Genomic DNA, 18,744 nt, shown 5'->3' with positions numbered 1-18,744 from the left:
AAGTGCCTATTCAGGTCTTTTGGCTGTGTTTTTTACTAGGTTTCTTGCAGTGGTATGCTGATAAATGTTTAGAACAGACTCTCTAAGTGTAGTTTTTAAGTGAACGCTGGTCGATATTTTCATTTACATTAATGAGTAAGATGTAACCAAAACTTCAGAAGTGACTTCTCTGAGTTGGATAATAGTTTTCAAATGCTAGAACAATATTCTCTCAAGTTTTTGGGCTATTAGCAAGGTAAAGCCTATAGACATGACACACTTCTAAATTTAATTTCTATGAACATTTCTCCATCAAGTTTAGACATAACAAAGCAAAAAATCAGGCCCTGATGTGTAGCATTTGCTGATTCTATGGTGTAAATATTCCCATTGTGGCCAAAATCAAGCTACCAACATTACTTTGGAAAGAGATGTGCAGTAGCACACCACCATATAATATTTCCACCATATAGATGCAACAGATAAAAGCAACCACAAAAGCATACAAAGTGGTAAAATGTAGTAAAATAATAACGAAATGATGGGTTTGGTTTTCAGTAGATTTCATTTCATTTTAAGTTTGTATAATTTAATTTTTCTAAATAGTTGTATTTAACAACCAATCTGCAAAATTCTTGCTAAATTTAAAGATTTTATTTATCTATTTTTAGAAAGGGAAAGGGTGGGGCGCCTAGGTAGAGCAGTTGTTAAGTGTCTGCCTTCGGCTCAGGGCATGATCCTGGCATTCCCGGATTGAGTCCCACATCGGGATCCTCCCCTGGGAGCCTGCTTCTTCCTCTCCCACTCCCCTGCTATGTTCCCTCTCTCGCTGGCTGTCTCTCTATCACATAAATAAATAAAATCTTAAAAAAAAAAAAAAAAGAAAGGGAAAGGGTGAGCAAGGGGAGGAGCAGAGGTGGAGTGAGAAGAAGGGGGAAAAGTATCCCAAGAAGGCTCTACTCTGAGCCTGGAGCCCTATGTGGGGCTCAATTCCATGACCCCATGACCATGACCTGAGCTGACACCAAGATGCTCAATCGATTGAGCCACCTAGGCGTCTGCCTTGCTAAATTTTGTAAGTGACTCTTGCAAGCCAGTGTGAAATGGCTTCAGTACAACAGTGGTTGTTGTCTTATTGAGTTGGAAGAGTTGTTGTTTTTTCTAAAGATTTATTTATTTGAGAGAGAGGGAGAGACAGGGAGTAGGGGCGTGGGGCAGAGGGAGAGCGAGTCTCAAGCGGACTCTGCAATGAGTGGGGACCCTGAGATTAGGACCCTGAGATCACAACTGGAGCTGAAACCAAGAGTCCCACGCTCAACCAACTGCACCGCTCAGGCACCCTGGAAGAGTTTTTTATGTATTCTGTATCAGCACTGTCCAATATTACTTTCTGTGATATAATGCTCTATAATTCTGTGCTGTCCAAAATGATATCCAGCAGCCACATGGGGCTACTGAGCTCTTGAAATGTGGCTAGCGCAACTGAGGAACAGAGTTTTAAAATTTTAATTAATTTAAACTCAAATTCAGATATTCACGCACAGCTAGTATCTGGGACACAGTAAGATTTACCACATTGTGCATACTTTCTATGTTCGTAATAGTTAAAAGCACAGATTACGGGGTCAGCCTGCCTGGGTTCAGATCTTTTAGTTTCTTTCTCTATAAAATGGGAATAACAGTACAAACTTCACAGAATGGTGATAAGAAGTAAATAAAATAACGTACTAGAGTGCTTAATACACTGTTGGGCTATCCTCAATAACTGGAATTAGTTATTACGTAGTGCCTAGATAAGTCACTTCCATTTTGTTAAAAAATTACTGGATTCTTCTTATTTTAAAACAAACCAAGCTGTTTTCGTCTCATGAGTCACTTTTTTTTTTGGTCACTTCTATTTTTGACCCTGCTACTTCTGTAAAATTGGGCTGATAGGCTCCTCAAAGTTACTGTGAGGAGTACTAAGTTCACAGAAATGCTTTGCAAATCAAAGAAAATACCACTCATTGGTCAGTTATTAACAAGCGAAACAATCTTTGGAGGAAACTGCCCTAATGTCCTAAAAAGGAAAAGAAGAAAAAGAAAAGAAAGAACGCAGAAGAAAACCCAAGCCCAGAACACTACTTGCCCTTCCTCACCGGACCCTTCCCATTCCTTTAAAATTGGCCGGGCTGCAGAAAGACGACTGAGTGACGGCGCGATCGGCCAATCAACGCAATCAGCCAATCAGCGGAGGCCCCGTTTCGGGCCCACCCCGAAGCCTCGTCCAACCGCGTACTGGTAGCACCCGGATTAGGACCGTTGCGCGGCGGCCGGTTCCAAGTGTCCCAGGTCGCGGGGGGGGGGGGGGAAGGCCGGCCTGTACACGAGGACCGCGGCGCCCTTTGCGCGCGGGAACTAGAATTTAGGCCGCGGCTGCTGGGACCGGCACGACCCACCGGGACGGCGGGGACTGACCTGTGCCTAGATCCCATCTCAGCACGCGCAGCCTGCCGCGAGTCCCTGGCGTCCCCTCCGGCGCGCTCTTGGAGCCACTTTCCCGAGCGGAAGTCAGCCTGCGGCTCGGGCCCTGGTGGGACCTGCTCGGAGGAATGGCGTCGCCGGGTGAGGCGTTGTGCATGGCTCGACGACGGGGCCCCGCGGCCGGCACGCCTTGGCGAGTGGGCCGTAGCCCGCGGGAGGCTAGTGCTCGCCACTCGGGAGCCGGCCACGCGGGAGCCTCTTCCCCTGTGGGGCAGGGGCATGGGCTCGGGCTTGGGCTCTTTTGGGGTCGAGTGTGTGACGGAGGGCTGGCGAGCGGGTGGGAATGCGGGCGAGAGGAGGTGGGGTGGGTGCCAGTGCGGCGCGGAGCTACGGGTGCCCCGGAGGCCCAGCCGGGGGCCGCGGTGAACCCTAGGTCTGGCTTCACTCATTCATTTGTCTCGCGGCGGCTCCTGGCCGGGTGGCCTAACAGTTTTTGGCCAAGTGGTCCTTTGGACCGTGGCTTCCTTTTTTAGTAAAAAGAAGCAAGGAAATCACTCACCTCTCTGGGAGCTTATAGTATAAATTCTGAAGTTAGATTCTCCTGGTGCAAACTGGTAGTTTGCCCAGTATTCGTTATGTGACCCAGTCCGAGTTCCTTAACCCCTCTTCAGCTCAGTTTCTGATCTGTAAACTAGGTTAGTCACATTATTTGCCGCATAAATTGCTGCATTAAATGAGCTGAGCCCGTGCATAGTTTAGAATAGTGCATGGCACTACGCAAGCATCAATAAAGTTAACTGCATTGCTAGTTCTTGAGCGGGCACTGTGCACGATGGACTCGTGTAGTCTTACCACGGCTTGGGGAATGTGTACTATTACGTACGTTTGACAGACAGGAAGGCAAGATTTCAGAGAAGAAAAGTAACTTGCCCAAGGTAATAGTGAATAAGACAGTGGGTCAGTGCTCCATTTTTTGAAAAGTTGAGGGTAATAGAGTTTGTTAAAAACAAACTTTGGATTCAGACTGGATTTTGATTCTCAATTATGTGTCTTAGGGCAGGTAACTCCTAGTGAGTCTCAATTTCTTGGTGTGTAAACCACACTCGGATGTTGTGAAGATTTAAAGACTCAGTGCATGCCAAGTACTTAGCATAGTCTGGGCATACCCCACATATGTTAAGTGCTCAAATTTTAGCCAAAAATGTTTTCACTATTAATTCAAGGTGGGAAGATTTAGAATTCTGACATAGATGTTGTGTAAGGGAATTTATAGTCTAGCTGGGAAAATACCAGTTGTCACTTAGAAGGCACTGGGGATTCAGCATCAGCATCTTGACTCCCCTTTTTCTTACATTTTTCTATCCTTTAGCAGTTCTGGCTTTGACCTTGAATTCTAGCCAGACTCTGACCACTTCTCACCTCGCTGGCTGTGACCACCATCATCTTTATACTTGGATTATTACTAACTGGTGGCCCTCTTTAAGTTCTTTCTCCTGCCTAGTCTTAACACAGTTTTGTTTATTCTCAACACAGTGGTCCTGTTAAATTGTTAAGTCAAACCAGTCCTCTTCTCAAAACTTTCTGGTGGCTTCCATCTCACTCAGTATAGGCCAGAGTCCCTACAAAGGTTTAAAAGGTCCTTCAGATTTGGCCTCTCCTACCTCTGTCACCTCTTCCATACCTTTCACCCTTTGCTTGTGCCACTGTAGCTATATTTTGCTCTTTGCTAATGTCAAAAAACACCATACATACAAGGTCTTTGGACTTGCTTTTCTTCTTGGTATAGTTTCCCCCAAAATATCTTTGTGACACTCCTTTTTTTCCTTCAGGTCTATACACAGTTGTTCTATTTCTTAGTTAGACCTTCCTAGACTACCATATTTAAAATCGTAGCTCTAGGGCTCCGGGTGCCTCAGTCGGCTAGGTGTCTGCCTTCAGCTTAGTCATGATCCCAGGATCCTGGGATCAAGCCCCTCATTGGTTCCCTGCTCAGCAGAGAGTTTGCTTCTCCCTCTCCCTCTGCTGCTCCCTCTGCTTGTGGGTGTTCTTCTCTTTCTGTGAAATAAATAAATAAAATCTTCAAAAAAAAAAAAATAAAATTGTAGTTCTTCTCAGATATCTCTCCTGTGCTTTATTTTTCTCCATAGCACTTTTCACCTTCTAATGTGATAAATAATGTTTCTTTAAAAAAAAAAAAACATTTTATTTATTTGAGAGAGCACAAGAGAGAGAACACAAGAGAGATAGCATGAGTGGGGTGAAGTGGAGAGGGAGAAGCAGACTCCTGCTGAGCAGGGAGCCTGATGCAGGGCTTGATCCCAGGACCTCAAGATCATGACACAAGCTGAAGGCAGATGCCTAACTGAATGAGCCACCCAGACGCCCCATAAATATTGTTTCTTAATTGTGTTTAATACCAAAAATAGTGCTTGGTAAGCATTCAATAAATATTTTATAATTGAATACTCCACACTATAGATCCCTTTCTAGTGTTTTAAAAAGAACTTCCACATTCTTTAGTTTATTTAACACACATACAAGGATTTAAGTAGAACTAGCATTCAGAGAAAAACAATTGAGTTACCGCTAATGTAGGCATTGTTTCTACAATAATCTCCAAAAAATAACGGAGTGTAAACTGTATAGTTAGATTTGAGTGAGTCCAAGATTGTCTGCAAGGTACTTTTGTTCTCAGTTTTCTTATTTGTAAAATAGATGTAATAATGCCTTTTTTTTTTTTAAGTAATCTCTGCCCAATGTGGGGCTCGCACACCCCGAGATCAAGAGTTGCATGCTCCACCGACTGAGCCAGTCGGGTGCCCCTTAATAATGCCTTTCTTAAGGGATTCTAGTGGAAACTAAATTTGACATATGGGCAGAGGATTAAGGACTATTACCATTAGCCTTGTGATTACAGTAGGGCTCCCTTATCTGCAGTGCTCACTTTCCAAGATCCCCAGTGGATGCCTAAAACTGTGGATAGTACTGAACCCTTATATATACTATGTTTTTTTTCCTATACATATATAACTATGATAAAGCTTAATTTATAAGTTAGGTGCAGTAAGAGATTAACAACGATAACTAATAATGAAAGAACAATTGTGACAATACACTGTAATAAAAGTCACATGAATGTGGTCTCTCAAAATATCTTGTATAGATGCCTACATGATAAAATGTCTGCATGAGATGTAGTAGGGTGAATGATGTAGGCATTGAGATGTAGCATTAGGCTACTACTGACCTGACAATAGCGGACCATGGCTGAACATGGGTAACTGAAACCATGGAGTATGGATAAGGTGATGGTGGTGGGGGGTGGATACTGTTCTGTTAATTGGATGGCAGTCAATTTGTGAAGCAGCCCATAGAATGTACTGCTCATAACTTCTTCTTGTCTCCTGAAGCATAGTAGACAAGGATTAATTTTTCTTTCCATTTATTTAGCAAATATTAATTTAGTACTACTACGTGCCAAGCAACGTGTAATACTTGGAAATACTGGGATGTACAGAAGAAACTGTCTATCTTTATGGAGCTTACAGTTTAGCAGAGGAATCAGACATTACACTATTAATTATATTTGTGAAAAAGACTACATAGAAGAACTTCAGGGTGCTATGCATGGATATAGCAACAACAATAGTGATGGCAATAGAAATAGCTCTTGTTATAAGCCAGTCACTGTTAGAAGATCTTTCTATGCTAACTCATGTAATCCTCATTATGCCCCTGTTATTATCCCACTTTGTACTCGAGGAAGCTGAAGACAGACTGGCCACATTGTAACTGCCACAGGCATATTGCAAATCAATAGAAAAACTAGGATTTATTTATTTACTTATTTTCAAAGTATGTATGTATTTAGAGAGTGTGCAAACGGGGAGGGCAGAAGGAGAGGAAGAGAGAGAATCCCAAGGAGGCTACCTATCCAGTGCAGAGTGTGACAGGGGTCTCTATCTCACAACCCTGGGATCATGAGCTGAGCTAAAACCAAGAGTCGACACTTAACCAACTGACTGAGTCACTCGGGCACCCAGGCAAAGCTAGGATTTCAACCTGGCCTCAGAGGTCACATTCTTTAGTACTTTATAGTACTGGGGACCTAACCCAAGGAAGGGCTGTTAGGGAGACTTCTTGAGGAAGAGATACTTGAACTGCAATCTGAGAATTAAAAAGTTGAAAGTTGAAGTAAGGGAAAGCATGAAAAAGTACTGGGTAGAGTAGAACATGACTTGTTAGAGGAACAGAAAGCCACAGATGGAGGAAAGAGTGAGGGAAGAGATCCAGTGAGAGGCAGGTGAGGCCATGCTGAGGATTCAAGATTGGACCTGTCTTAGAGGCACAGGAGTTACAAACGTACGTGAAATGGGAATGGCATGATGGGTCCTGTGCTTTATCGACACAGAGGCTACTGGGAGGACGGTCCTTCAGATGGATGAAGACAGTGCCCACCACTTTCCCAGGACTTCTCTCCTGGTTAAACCTCCCAGTTCCCTCCCCCTTCCTCACATGATTTGGTTCCCAGACCTTGGTGCGCACCATCATTGGAACTGTATATAGAACTCTGGAATTGTTTGGATTGTATTTAATAGTCATTTCCCCCCAAGGTTCAAGCACTGTCTTCCTGTTGGCCCTGACAATCATAGCCAGCACCCAGGCTCTGACGCCCACTCACTACCTCACCAAGCCGGATGTGGAGAGACTGAAAGCCTCATTGGACCGCCCTTTCACAAGTTTGGAATCTGCTTTCTACTCCATTGTGGGACTCAGCAGCCTTGGTGCCCAGGTGCCAGATGTAAAGGTAAGGTACTTTTGTCTTGGCCTCATCCCTTAACTGTGTTCCTTGTGTATACTTCAGAACTCTTGCTCTTTTGAGGACAACTAAGGCTAATCCAAGATAATAAATACTTACTTCAATCTGACAGGTGTTTTTTCTTTTAATGTCATTGTATGTTTAGGACCATGCCAGGTGTTTAGTAGAATATAAAGAAGAGCCAGTCTTAGAAACTTTACTTTTTATTTTAAGCTTAAATTTTACGTCTAGAAACTATTTTTTTTTTAAGATTTTATTTATTTATTTGACAGAGACAGCCAGCGAGAGAGGGAACACAAGCAGGGGGAGTGGGAGAGGAGGAAGCAGGCTCCTAGCAGAGGAGCCTGATGCGGGGACCGATCCCAGAATGCTGGGATCACGCCCTGAGCCGAAGGCAGATGCTTAATGACTGCGCCACCCAGGCGCCCCTACCTCTAGAAACTATTGCTATAGTTCTGAGTGAGACTGTATAGTACCACATGTACTTGTTAAGCGCCCTGTATGTGTGACTCATAAATAATAAAGGAGTTCAAGATGAGGGCATTCATATTTATTAATCACTGACAGTCACCGCATCAGGCAGTTTTCATACACTTTTTGGATCTTTGATGAGGAAAATGCATCACAACTAAAACTTTACCTGGATTTAGGAAGAGGTTCAGTCTTTTTTTTTTTTAAGAGGTTTTATCTTTTATTTGAGAGAAAGAGAGTGTGAGTGCACAAAAGCAGGGGGAGCAGCAGAGGGAGAGGGAGAAGCAGGCTTCCCGCTGAGCAGGGAGCCTGATATGCAGCTCAATCCCAGGACCCTGAGATCATGACCTGAGCCGAAGGCAGACGCTTAACCAACTGAGCCACCCAGGTGCCCCTCATGCTGTTTTTGAACATACTTCCTATCTTATATTCCTATAAATTGATGGTTAGCTCTTGAGGCTTAATTATATTCAGGTCAATTTTCTTGGCAGAAATATTTCATAGGTGGTGCTGTGTACTTCCTGTCATTGGTGCCTAATATCTGGTTGTTTCACTTTTAGTTGTGATAAAGTTGGATCAGTGGATTTGGGTATTGTCAGATTAACCTATCTCTTGTAAACAGTATATAGTAGGGACCTTTTTTTTTTTATATCCAGTCTCACAATCTCTATCTTTTAATTGGGGAGTTTAGTCTATTTATCTATTTATATTTAATGTAACTATACTGTTGGGTTTAAGTCTACCATCTTGTTATTTGTTTTTTAGTTGTCTAGCTATTTTTTCCTCCTTTCCTGTCTTAGATTGAATAATTTTTTATTATTCCGTTTGATCTCTTCTGTTGGTTTTTTAGCTCTACTTATTTTTTTAGTAGTTGCTCTAGAGATTGTAATATGCACTTGAACTTACCACAGTATACTTTGAATTATTATTTTGCTACGTCACGAATAATGAAAGAACCTTATAACAATATTTCTATTTAAACTCCCATCATTTGTGCTATCATTTTCACACTTTTTACTTTCTTTTAAGCCTTATACTGTTGTTCAGTGTCTCAACTTCATTTATTTTTTCAGTTTTATAGTTATTTACGGCAGGAGATTAAGTTCAATACCTTTAATTCTGCCATGGCCAGAACTAGTAGTCCCAGTTAATGTTTTGCAATCCATAGCAGTTGTTACTTTTTTTTTCTTTTTCTTTTTTGAAGTATAGTTGACGTACAATAATGGTTATTATTCTTTTTGATGCTCAGAATGTCTTCCTGTGTGTGTTTTTTGTTCATTTTTATGCAGTCCATCAGTCAGAGTTTCTGATGTCTTAGGCTTACTTATACATTTTCTGCTCCAGACTAGAATCAGTAATTGCTGTTGATTTATTGAATGCCTGGTATATGCTGGGTACAGTGGATACATTATCTTGAGTTAATTGTCTTAATTCTAAGTGGTCAGAAATATTATCCTGTAATAGAGGAGGAAATGGAAGCTCAGAGAGGTTAAGTAATTTGCCCGATGTCTGCCAGCCATCATCTGAATATCATATGGCAGAACTGCTGATGAACTATGGCCCTCCAGAGTCAAATCCAGCTTGAAGCCTATTTTTGTAAATAAAGTTTTATTGGAACACAGCCATGCACACTCATTTGTATATTGACTGTGACTGCTTTTGCACTTTAGCAGTAGAGTTGAGTAGTTTATAAAGAGACTATCTGGCCTGAAAAGCCTAAAATATTTACTCTGTGATCCTTTGCAGAAAGTTGGCTAATGAGGTCCACGCTCATTCAGGTTTCTTCCTGACAGCTGTCTCTTGTTCCTGCTAATATTTCTTTCCTGTGCATGACTGTATTAAGGAAATAGACTTTTCCTTGTGATTGCCCTGTCGGTGAATGTACCTCCTAGTAAAATTACTTTCACTCCAAAGAAAGAGTGCAGGCATCAGTGCTATTAGCCCAAGTTTTTTTGTTTTTGTTTTAAAGATTTTATTTATTTATTTGACAGAGACAGAGACAGCCAGCAAGAGAGGGAACACAAGCAGGGGGAGTGGGAGAGGAAGAAGCAGGCTCCCAGTGGAGCAGGGAGCCCGATGTGGGGCTCGATCCCAGGACCTGGTATCATGCCCTGAGCTGAAGGCAGACGCTTAACAACTGAGCCATCCAGGCACCCCGCCCCCCAAGTTTTTGATTCTGATTCTACCTCTCTGTAAAACCAGGTGCCTTCCTCACTGAATCATTGTAAAGATAAAGTGAAGTCATATTATGCCAAGTAAGTGATTGGTCCACAAAAGACCCTTCAAGTGGTAGTTATTATCATCGTCAATATTTTAGAAGTTTTGCTTCTATTTATAATTTATTCAGATGAGTTCAGACAATGCCTGGCACAGATCCTGCAAGTACAGAAGGCTGCAATGTCTGTAGAGGGGGGACGCCTGGGGACGAGAGAGAGCAAACGGGGAGACACAGAGTGGAGCAGCCTTGACTAGTAGAGGTTTTGTATTGTGAGGTAAAAGAGATAAAATAGGAATATTAGGTTGAGGTTGAATTTTGGTGGATTTGAATGCAAGAAGAGTGGTTTCTGCTGGTCATTTTCAAACTTCTGTGGAACTGTAGGATTCAGTCTAGGGGGATCATGGAGGAGTGAGCCGCTCTCACGTTATCTAGAGCAGTGCCTTTTTCTCTGTCTCATGATTGGGAGTTCCACATGAATTTGGGTTGAACGCATACTCCCAGACGTGTTCTCTGCTGATGTCCTGAGTTTGAGGGGACGTTGGTCAGGGCTGAAGATATAGACTGAAGCCATGCAGACAGCTGCAGTGCAGTGTGATTTGGGGTAGTTGCATGACTGGGCCAGCTATGGCTTTATGTTTATAAAACAAACTCTAAAGTCAGACTGGTTGCTTCAGGATCTTGACTTCAGAACTACACAACCCGGTGCCCTGTGCAGCTTACTGAACCTTTTAGAATCTGGTTTCTCATCTGTAAGCTAGAGATAATAATAATAATAGTCAGCTCACGGGTAGTTAACACGGTGCTGGCATGGAGTATGTACTGAGTATTGGCTCTCAGCTCTTTTATATAGTAGTAAGGTTAATGTACACTGACGGACATTTTTTCTCAAACTGTCATCCCCACTGCTTGATGTCTAATAAACACAGGGTGTTCAACAAATAGTTGTTGAATGAACTGTAAACATTAGCTTATTAGAAATGGAAGCTCTCAAATGTGCCTGTTGATCAGAAAATAAATGGGTTAATCACATACTTCAGTCTTCGAGTCACTTATGGAGTGTGCTGTGGTGATTGTGTAATGTGTGCGTTATAAGCAATGGAAGGAAGGGAATTGTATGGAAGTTTCAAGCTATCGAATTGCCTTATTGGATGTGCACACCAAATAAATCCATTGAGGACAGTCTCCATTATTGCCACTTCCGTGTGGCGATACGTGTCCTGCTCCATTGTTGTTGCTTTCAGCTGAGCAGAGAGGACTTCAGACCTGCAAGGTGCATTGAACTGGTTGCTCTCACAGATAGATCCTTAGGGGAGATTTTGGTTACTTTGTCACAAGAGATTTTAGCAGCAAAACCAAGAGGAATGGGGCTTACTAAGAAAAAGAGAATAGAAAGCAGTTCTAGGAACAGCAGAGTGTGGAATGAGAGTTGATTTTAGGTGTTAAGAAGAGTGAACATCTTTCATTTTAATAGTCAGGTACTGTACATGTATATTTAAAAACCACAAGCACGTGAGAATGATGATTTTATAGATATTATTGCTTAGCTTTCTATAAGATTTAAGAACAATGGCGAGAGTTGTGTATTCATACTGAAAATATGAAGTAAATAGGATATATACTATGGCAAAAATTGTGATGTAGTATTTGAGTGACTGAAGTCAGTGAGCATGAGGCAGTGTATGCAGGTTGTCAATCATACACTTTCCCTGTCTGTAAAAGGGGATGGTGATAACTATCTTACAGGGTTGTTACGGGGATTAAATGAGATGATAAATATAAAGTGCTTAGCTCAGTGTCTGGTAAATGGCTAATGCTTACGAAGGTCCGTATGTTTGTACCGTTCAACAAGTACTGAGTGCTTGCTGAGGGCCATGTACTCAGCTGGTTGCCGGGGATAGCAGACAGTAAGACGTTCCTTCCGGTAGTGATTATTTATGGAACATCTGCTATGTGCCAGAGATTATGCTAAGTGCAGAGAAGACAGCAGCGCCTTATCTAGTGAAAGACAGGGACCTTGATAGTGAGACCAGGTGCTGAGTCCAAAGGGACACCCAGTGTGTAGAAAGTCCCAGACACATGTAGTGTGTGCGAGCCCAGCAGAGGGAGCAGCTCGCTCACCCTGTCTGCTGAGAAAGCTTATTATAAGCCCCAACCTCTGTCTGTACTGGGTGCTGCACGATTTAGTCAATCACTCAACAGATACTTAGTGAGTTTCTGCTATGTGCTAGGCCCTGGGGATTCAGTGTTGAACAGTGAGAGAGAGCCTCTGCCCTCTTGGAATGTATACTCTGGTAGTAGAGATAGGCATTAATCATATAATCAAATAGATATATGAATATTTTTAACAATGGTAAGTTTTATGAAGGTGAGATATATGGTGGTATAAATAGGGGACTTTGACCTGGTCAGGGAAGGCTTTCCCAAAGAAATCTCTGAACTTAAACCTCACTCTGTATTCCCCTAAATTCCAGCTCCTTGAGGGCAGGGACTTTGTTCATTTTATTTGTTGTGCATCTCCAGTGCCTTGAGTAGCACCTGGCACATGGTAGGCACTCAGTAGCTGTTTACTAAGTGAAGGAAGGTATGATTGATCTGAATTCGAAAGGGAAAGTAGAAGTCAACTGGGAGACAGGGGAGGGAAGGAACTTTAGGCAGAGGGAATAGCAGGTGCAAGGGTCCTGTGCAGGCAGGGAATAGGTTACGTTTGAGAGACTGAGAGAGACTGAGAGGAAACCACATGTGGAGCGGACATGAGAGATAGGGCAGTGGAGCCCAAGAGGAAGGTGGGGGATAAGTCTCAGTGCCTTGGTAGCCATAGGAAAATGGTTGCTTTTTCTCTAAAGAGCTGTTGACTTTAAGCAGCAAGTATCAGGATCCATTTTCATTTTGGAAAGGTTTCTCCCCTGTTCTGTAGAGGACAGACTTTGGCAGGGGAATATGGGACAGGACTGAATGCAGAAAGGGTGCAAAAGATAACACCCAGATTTCCAACTTCTGCTGCACAGGTGGAGGCTTGGGCCATTCTGTAAGACAGCCCAAGGGAACATGGAAAGAGAATTAGGTTTGTGTGGGCAAGACCATGAATTTGGTCTTAAACATGTTGAGCGTGAAGTGCCTTTGAGTCATATAAGTGGCCACTGAGAGAAGTCAGGGCTGGGGTTCCAAATCTGAGACTATCTGCATAGAGGTTCTGGATAAAGCCATGGGCATGAATGAGATTGCCTAGGGAGAGAGAGGTTGGATGAGAAGTGGGCCAAGGAGTTGAAAAACTCCAGTGTTGAATGGTCAAGTAGAAGAGGATGAAACTAAAGAGCAGCTGAGAGTAGAAGAAGAGCCAGGGGAGCGCAGAAGAATCCTGGAAGGGAGGGGAGGGAATATTTCAGAATGAGGAAGTGATCAGTTCTGTCTGGTGTTGAGGGAGGGAGTACTGGAAGTTTTTCCAATTTGTAGACTCACTGGTAGAAAGAAAGAGAAGGTAGCAGATGGGGTGGGGTGGGGAGAAGGATCAAGGAACGGTTATTTTAAAAGAAGTCTTGAGTTTTGTTAATATGTCAGGAGTTACCAGTTGAGAGGGAGAGGTTGAACTGACAAGGTGAATGGGCTTCCAGATGGAGAGAAAAGCCCGTGCTAAGCCTGGATGCTTAACTGTGCGTGTTAGGTATTGGGGGTTAGTGGGTTGCTTGTCCAGGGCAGCTGGAGCAGAGGCGCGGGGGGACGTGTGGTAAGAAGTGCATATGAAAGAGGTGGGCCTGGTGACAAAGGACCTGGTGTGGGGGCTCTCGCCTGGGTATGCCTCGACAGCACAGCACCATAACAAAGTCCAGCCAGATTACAGAGCGTGGTGTGAGAGAAGTTAAGAGTAGTTGGGAGACGTTAATGGAGGAAATAAGGGAGAGGTAAGAGCAGCCGAGAGAGATTTAGCGGTCTTTTCTTGGCTCCTGATTCTGTTCAGGGAACTGTAGGGAAGAATGGATAGAGAAAAGCACTGATGTTCTTTACTGAGGAGGACGTTTAGATAACTGGAGTATTAATAGAGGGCACAGAAAGTTAGAGAGGAGCAGACAGGGAATGGACATTTAGGGGGCGATTTGCGGGCTTCATTTGGGAAGATGAGTCTGGAATGAGGACAGCTGAAGTCAGAGTTACAAACCGCTGCAAGTGGCCTGCTGAGGCCTCAGCACTGGGTGGGCTTACGGAGCGTCCTTGGTGTATTTCCCGGGGTCTTCTCTCACTTCTGCTGCTGCTGTTAAAACCAGGTTGACATTGGGAGCTTTGAAGCCACTGACTGCTCATACTGTTTACCTTGATTTGTGTGGGCAAAGAATTAGAATTGGCATGTTGCTGGTTTTCTTGCAGACAAATCAGAGATTATATAGCTCAGACTGTGGAGCCAGGCTGACTGGGTTTGAATTCCAACTCCTCCATCAAGAGCTGAGTGACCTCAGATAAGTCACTTTGCCTCTCCGATGCCTCAGTTTTCTTGTCTGTAAACTTAAGATGATAGGAGGACCTAATGCATAATGAGAAATGCACATAAAGGACTTAGAACAGTGTTGACACATTTTAAGTGCTCAAAAAGGGGTAGCAATGACCATAATCCTTGTTTGGGGCTCTTGGGTGCTGTTGTTTTATTGTTAAAGCACTAGATGGCGACAAAGCACATGTCTTAAGCTTGTCCACATTCTGCTGAAGGATTCCTTCACCAGATTGTTTTCTTCTTCAGATCCCTAATTTGTGCAGTGTGAAGTATTTCTTTCTTTGGTTTCTTTCAAACTTCTGGTTGAAACTCATTTGCTTTGAGACTGCTATTTGAATTTTATTCATAAAATTAAAAAATAGACCTTTGGTTAAAGTAGCACCTGTACACAGATAAACATCAGATAATACAGCACAGCTGTTAGTGGAAAGCAGCAACCTATTATGTGGCCCACCTTGCCCTACACCCTGTCCTACTCCTCAGAAGCACCCACTTTTAACTGTTTTATTGCCATTTAATTATGAATAGGTGAATTTTATGTTATCTCACTCAAAATATTTAGTGATAGAACTAATAAATAATATTTCTTGGAGTTTGATACAGTAAGAATAGTATGGGTTTTATAATGTGCCTACTTTGTGGCAGGCACTGTGGTTGGGGTTCATCAAAGTCTTTGTTCTTAGGTAACTGGTCACGGGGGAAGGTAATACCATATGGTAAGTGCTTTGGGGGAACATTCTGGAGGGAAGGCACCTGGCCTAACTTGGGATGAATGTCAGTGAAGACTTTTTGGTAGAGGTGACATCTGAGCAGAGATGAAGATAGGAGCTGGTTTGGCAGACAGGAGGGACAACAGATAGGTGCTACCAGTGGCGGGAATAGCAGGGTCACATACATACCAAGTCACGATCATAGTGTCTTTGGGTCGCCACAGTATGACGGAGCATAAGATTAGGGAGTTGGAGGTGGTTTGGTGATAAAGCTGGCACTGAAAGTGTATGTCAGTCATGAGGGCATTTTATGCTGTATCAGAAACTTGGAATCTTGTTCTGAGGATAATAAGGAACTCCCCAAGGCTTTTGATAGCAAAGTAACGTGGTTGCATTGGTATTTTGTAAAGGTCACCCTTGAGCAGTCAGTATGCAGAATGGGCTACATGGCTTGAGACCAGTTAGGAGATGATTATAACAGTCTAGGTGAGAAATGGCAAGTGCCTGAAATAAGGCAATGAGAGAAACCAGAGGGTGGGGATTGGGTTTAAAAAAAGAGAAGGGAGATAAGTTCACTAGGCCTGTAGGGTAAAGGAAAAGTCAAGAATGAGTCCTAGGTTTCTGCTTTAGGTAGTTGGGTGCATGGTGATGCCTATACACAAGCTGGAAAGTCCAGGTGAAGAAATAGAAGGTTTCAAGCTCATTTTAGATGTGTTGAACCTGACTTAGCTCTGGAGACATCTCAGTGGAGACCCCAGTACAGTTAGAATCAGAGGAGACACTCAGCTTTGTAACTGTCATCAGGTAACTTACTACTCCAAGCCTCAGTTTCTTTTTCTGTTAAATGGGACTGATAACATCTACCACAAGGTCCTTATGTGTTCATTAAGAGGAAGCGTCATAAACACCCAGCAGGTTATAGCCAGAGCAGGTGGTCAGTAGAAACAGTTTCTTTCCTGTTTTTCCTAGGGTTCAGAAGGACTAAAGTACTTGAGGTTTGTTGCTCTTGGCATGAACTCAGCAATTTTGTGTAATACAGTGTCCTATGGAAAATACCTGCTTAAAACATGAAATCTTGTATAGCTCATACTTTAAGCCATCACAGATTGCTTAGAATTTTGTCATCGAAAAGCATGTACACTTCCCCAGTCTCTGTGTATATCACCACTTATCACTGACTTTCTACCCCTATTTAGAAAGCATGTACCTTCATTAAGTCAAACCTTGATCCGGGCAACGTGGACTCCCTTTTCTATGCTGCCCAGTCCAGCCAGGCCCTCCCGGGGTGCGAGGTGAGTCTAGCTTCTACAGTTACATTTGCTTTTAAACTATAAAGTGGTTTTTTAAAGAGGGAGGGTTGTGTCAGATTAATTTTTTTTTTAACAGTGAGAATCCATTAGTGTGGGTGGACATTCCATTCTTATGATTTTATTTTTCTTAAGAAAATGGAGTTTATTTTTTCCCCGAGTTTTCGCTTTTCGTGGCTTTTAAAGAACTTTTTCCTATAGTTGTCTCTTTTCTGGGAAGCCTTGATTTTTCTTTCCATCTCCCTTTAATGTTTAAGAATGTTCAAAGTAAAGGAAGAATGCCCCTCATGCCAGATTTCTGGAAATTCATTTTATTGAACATAGGGAGCCATATAAGCAGACAAGTGACTTGCCAGAAACTTTCAAAAGCGTTGGGCTGTGTTTTGAGAGACACTGAGTTCTGGTGTCTGAGGACTGGAGGGGGACGATCCTGTGCTGCCGGGTGGTGTGACTTCGGCGGTTACTCTGTGTGTTGTTTGCCACAAACTGCCAGCACCTGTCCTAAAACTCTGTGTCTGCCAATCCTTTCTTAGATCTCTATTTCAAATGAGACCAAAGATCTGCTCCTGGCAGCTGTCAGCGAAGACTCGTCCGTTACCCAGATCTACCACGCTGTGGCCGCCCTCAGTGGCTTTGGCCTTCCCTTGGCTTCCCAAGAAGCACTCGGTGCCCTTACCGCTCGCCTCAGCAAGGAGGAGACTGTGTTAGCGTAAGTCATCGTGTCGAGCGCTTCTCAGGCTCATCTGTGGCGGAGACTGTCCTGAGAGGGTTCACCACTGATTTAGCAAATCTTTTCTGGGCACCTACTATGTGCCATGTGCTCTGCGAGGGGCTGCAGACGCAGAGTTGAACCGAGGCAGGCAAGGTCCCTGTCCCGATGGGCTCACCTGGACACTGTCCTCACGACCCTGAGTCAGAACATAAGCACACTGCCCCATAGAGACAGAATTGCTTTTGAGGTGCGAGGCTGCAGCAAGGGTTGGGAGATAACCGAGGGAAAGGAGGCCAGCGAGCCATGTGCATCTTTTGTTGAGGCTCGGCCAGGGCATGCTGAGCTGTTGGCAGTGGGGGTTCTGCACTGGAGGAGGGCTCACGGGATCCCTTGAAATTGTGAGAGACAGCATCTGGTGGGAGAAGTGGGTGCTCAGAGGGGAGAGCATTCTAGGAATCAGACTCTACTACTCTGCAAAAGGCTTAGGTGAAGGAGAAGTACCTTATAGGAAAGGAACTCTGAGCAATTTTCCTCTTCATTGTAAATTTAAATATTATAATGACCTGAGGATGTTGACTAAACTTAGAAGTGATAGTATATGTAGTTTTTTTTCTTTAACACTGTAACCCCTCATTTAAAACAGTATATGTATTTTTTGTTTTGTTTGTGTCCCCCATTCAGTTGCAACCCCTGAAAGAGGGTGGAGTGCCTGGCCTCCTGTTAATTGTTTAGCAAGAGGTTGGTGACACTGATTCCCTGTTGCAGAATAGTTCAGTTGTTTCCTAGGTTTTTTGGGGTGGGGGGTGGTTGTTTTGGCTAAGTAAGATCGAAGTGTTTCTGAATTGGAAGCTTTGTTAAGGGCAGGGGTCATAATCAGTTACATTCTGTCACTTACACCCTACGCCATTTTCACATGGTCAGTCATCAGTGACGTTGGGGCTACTTTTCCTAGGGCTGACGTTTTGTATACACTTTGCCCAGTACTTGACCCTGCTGTCCTTCGGTTTTAGGTCACATTATTTTGATCTACTCTCATAATCTCTTGGGGGAGATCCCCAAGGATCCCTAGTGAGATCCCTAGTCTCATGTCATATTACTGTCAGTGCCTCAGTCTGATGCCGCCTTCCACAGTAGAATCTTTCCATTTCCCTCCAAGCAAAAAAGAAAGCCTCCTTCCTCAAAATCCCAGAACAGGAAAAAGTACGAAGAAGGTATATCCATTTTGGAGTTGGTTAGACTTGGGTTTGAACACCAGCCCTATTGCTGTGTGACTTTAGGTTAGTTACTAACCTCCCTGAGCCTCATTTGTAAATGGAGACCAATGATCCTTACGACATAGAACAAATGTCAGGATTAAATGAGATAATGCATGTGAAGACTCGAGTGCAGTGCCTGGTTCCTAGTGGGCATGCAGCAAAAGCTCCTCCTCCTCTAGAGCACTTCCTTCCTAGCTTCCTCTCTTAGGAAGCTGGTTACTTCCTTGGTTGTACTCTAGTCATTTCTATATTAGATTGTAAGCTGCTTTCTTTATGGTGCATGGTGGGTGCCCCACAAAGAGTTAATAAAGGCTGAAACTACACTTTGATGT

The 18,744-nt window shown here is 43.4% G+C and overlaps 2 protein-coding genes across 11 annotated transcripts in view; one reads left to right on the top strand and one right to left on the bottom strand.

Annotated features, from left to right (window-relative positions):
- MROH8 (maestro heat like repeat family member 8) overlaps positions 1-2,802 on the bottom strand; it is a 54,347-nt gene extending 51,545 nt beyond the window's left edge. For all 9 annotated transcript variants that reach the window (XR_015720917.1, XR_015720916.1, XM_087853598.1 and 6 more), the window contains exon 1: positions 2,437-2,802. Coding sequence is in view for 7 of the 9 variants with exons in the window: in XM_087853598.1 (XP_087709724.1) it covers positions 2,437-2,723 (287 nt within the window). In the remaining 2 variants the exon portion in view is untranslated. The remainder of the gene's footprint in view (positions 1-2,436) is intronic.
- Positions 2,451-18,744, top strand: part of RPN2 (ribophorin II) — a 54,513-nt gene continuing 38,219 nt past the window's right edge. For both annotated transcript variants that reach the window (XM_045804577.2, XM_045804576.2), the window contains exons 1-4: positions 2,451-2,583; positions 7,056-7,249; positions 16,334-16,429; positions 16,978-17,153. In XM_045804577.2, the coding sequence (XP_045660533.2) occupies positions 2,571-2,583; positions 7,056-7,249; positions 16,334-16,429; positions 16,978-17,153 (479 nt within the window). In that variant the 5' untranslated portion in view covers positions 2,451-2,570. The remainder of the gene's footprint in view (positions 2,584-7,055; positions 7,250-16,333; positions 16,430-16,977; positions 17,154-18,744) is intronic.

This window comes from Ursus americanus, chromosome 22 (genome assembly GCF_024610735.1).
Source record: "Ursus americanus isolate L20-20 chromosome 22, mUrsAme1.1.p, whole genome shotgun sequence".
Taxonomy (NCBI): domain Eukaryota; kingdom Metazoa; phylum Chordata; class Mammalia; order Carnivora; family Ursidae; genus Ursus; species Ursus americanus.
This window is presented reverse-complemented; position numbering and strand designations above follow the sequence as displayed.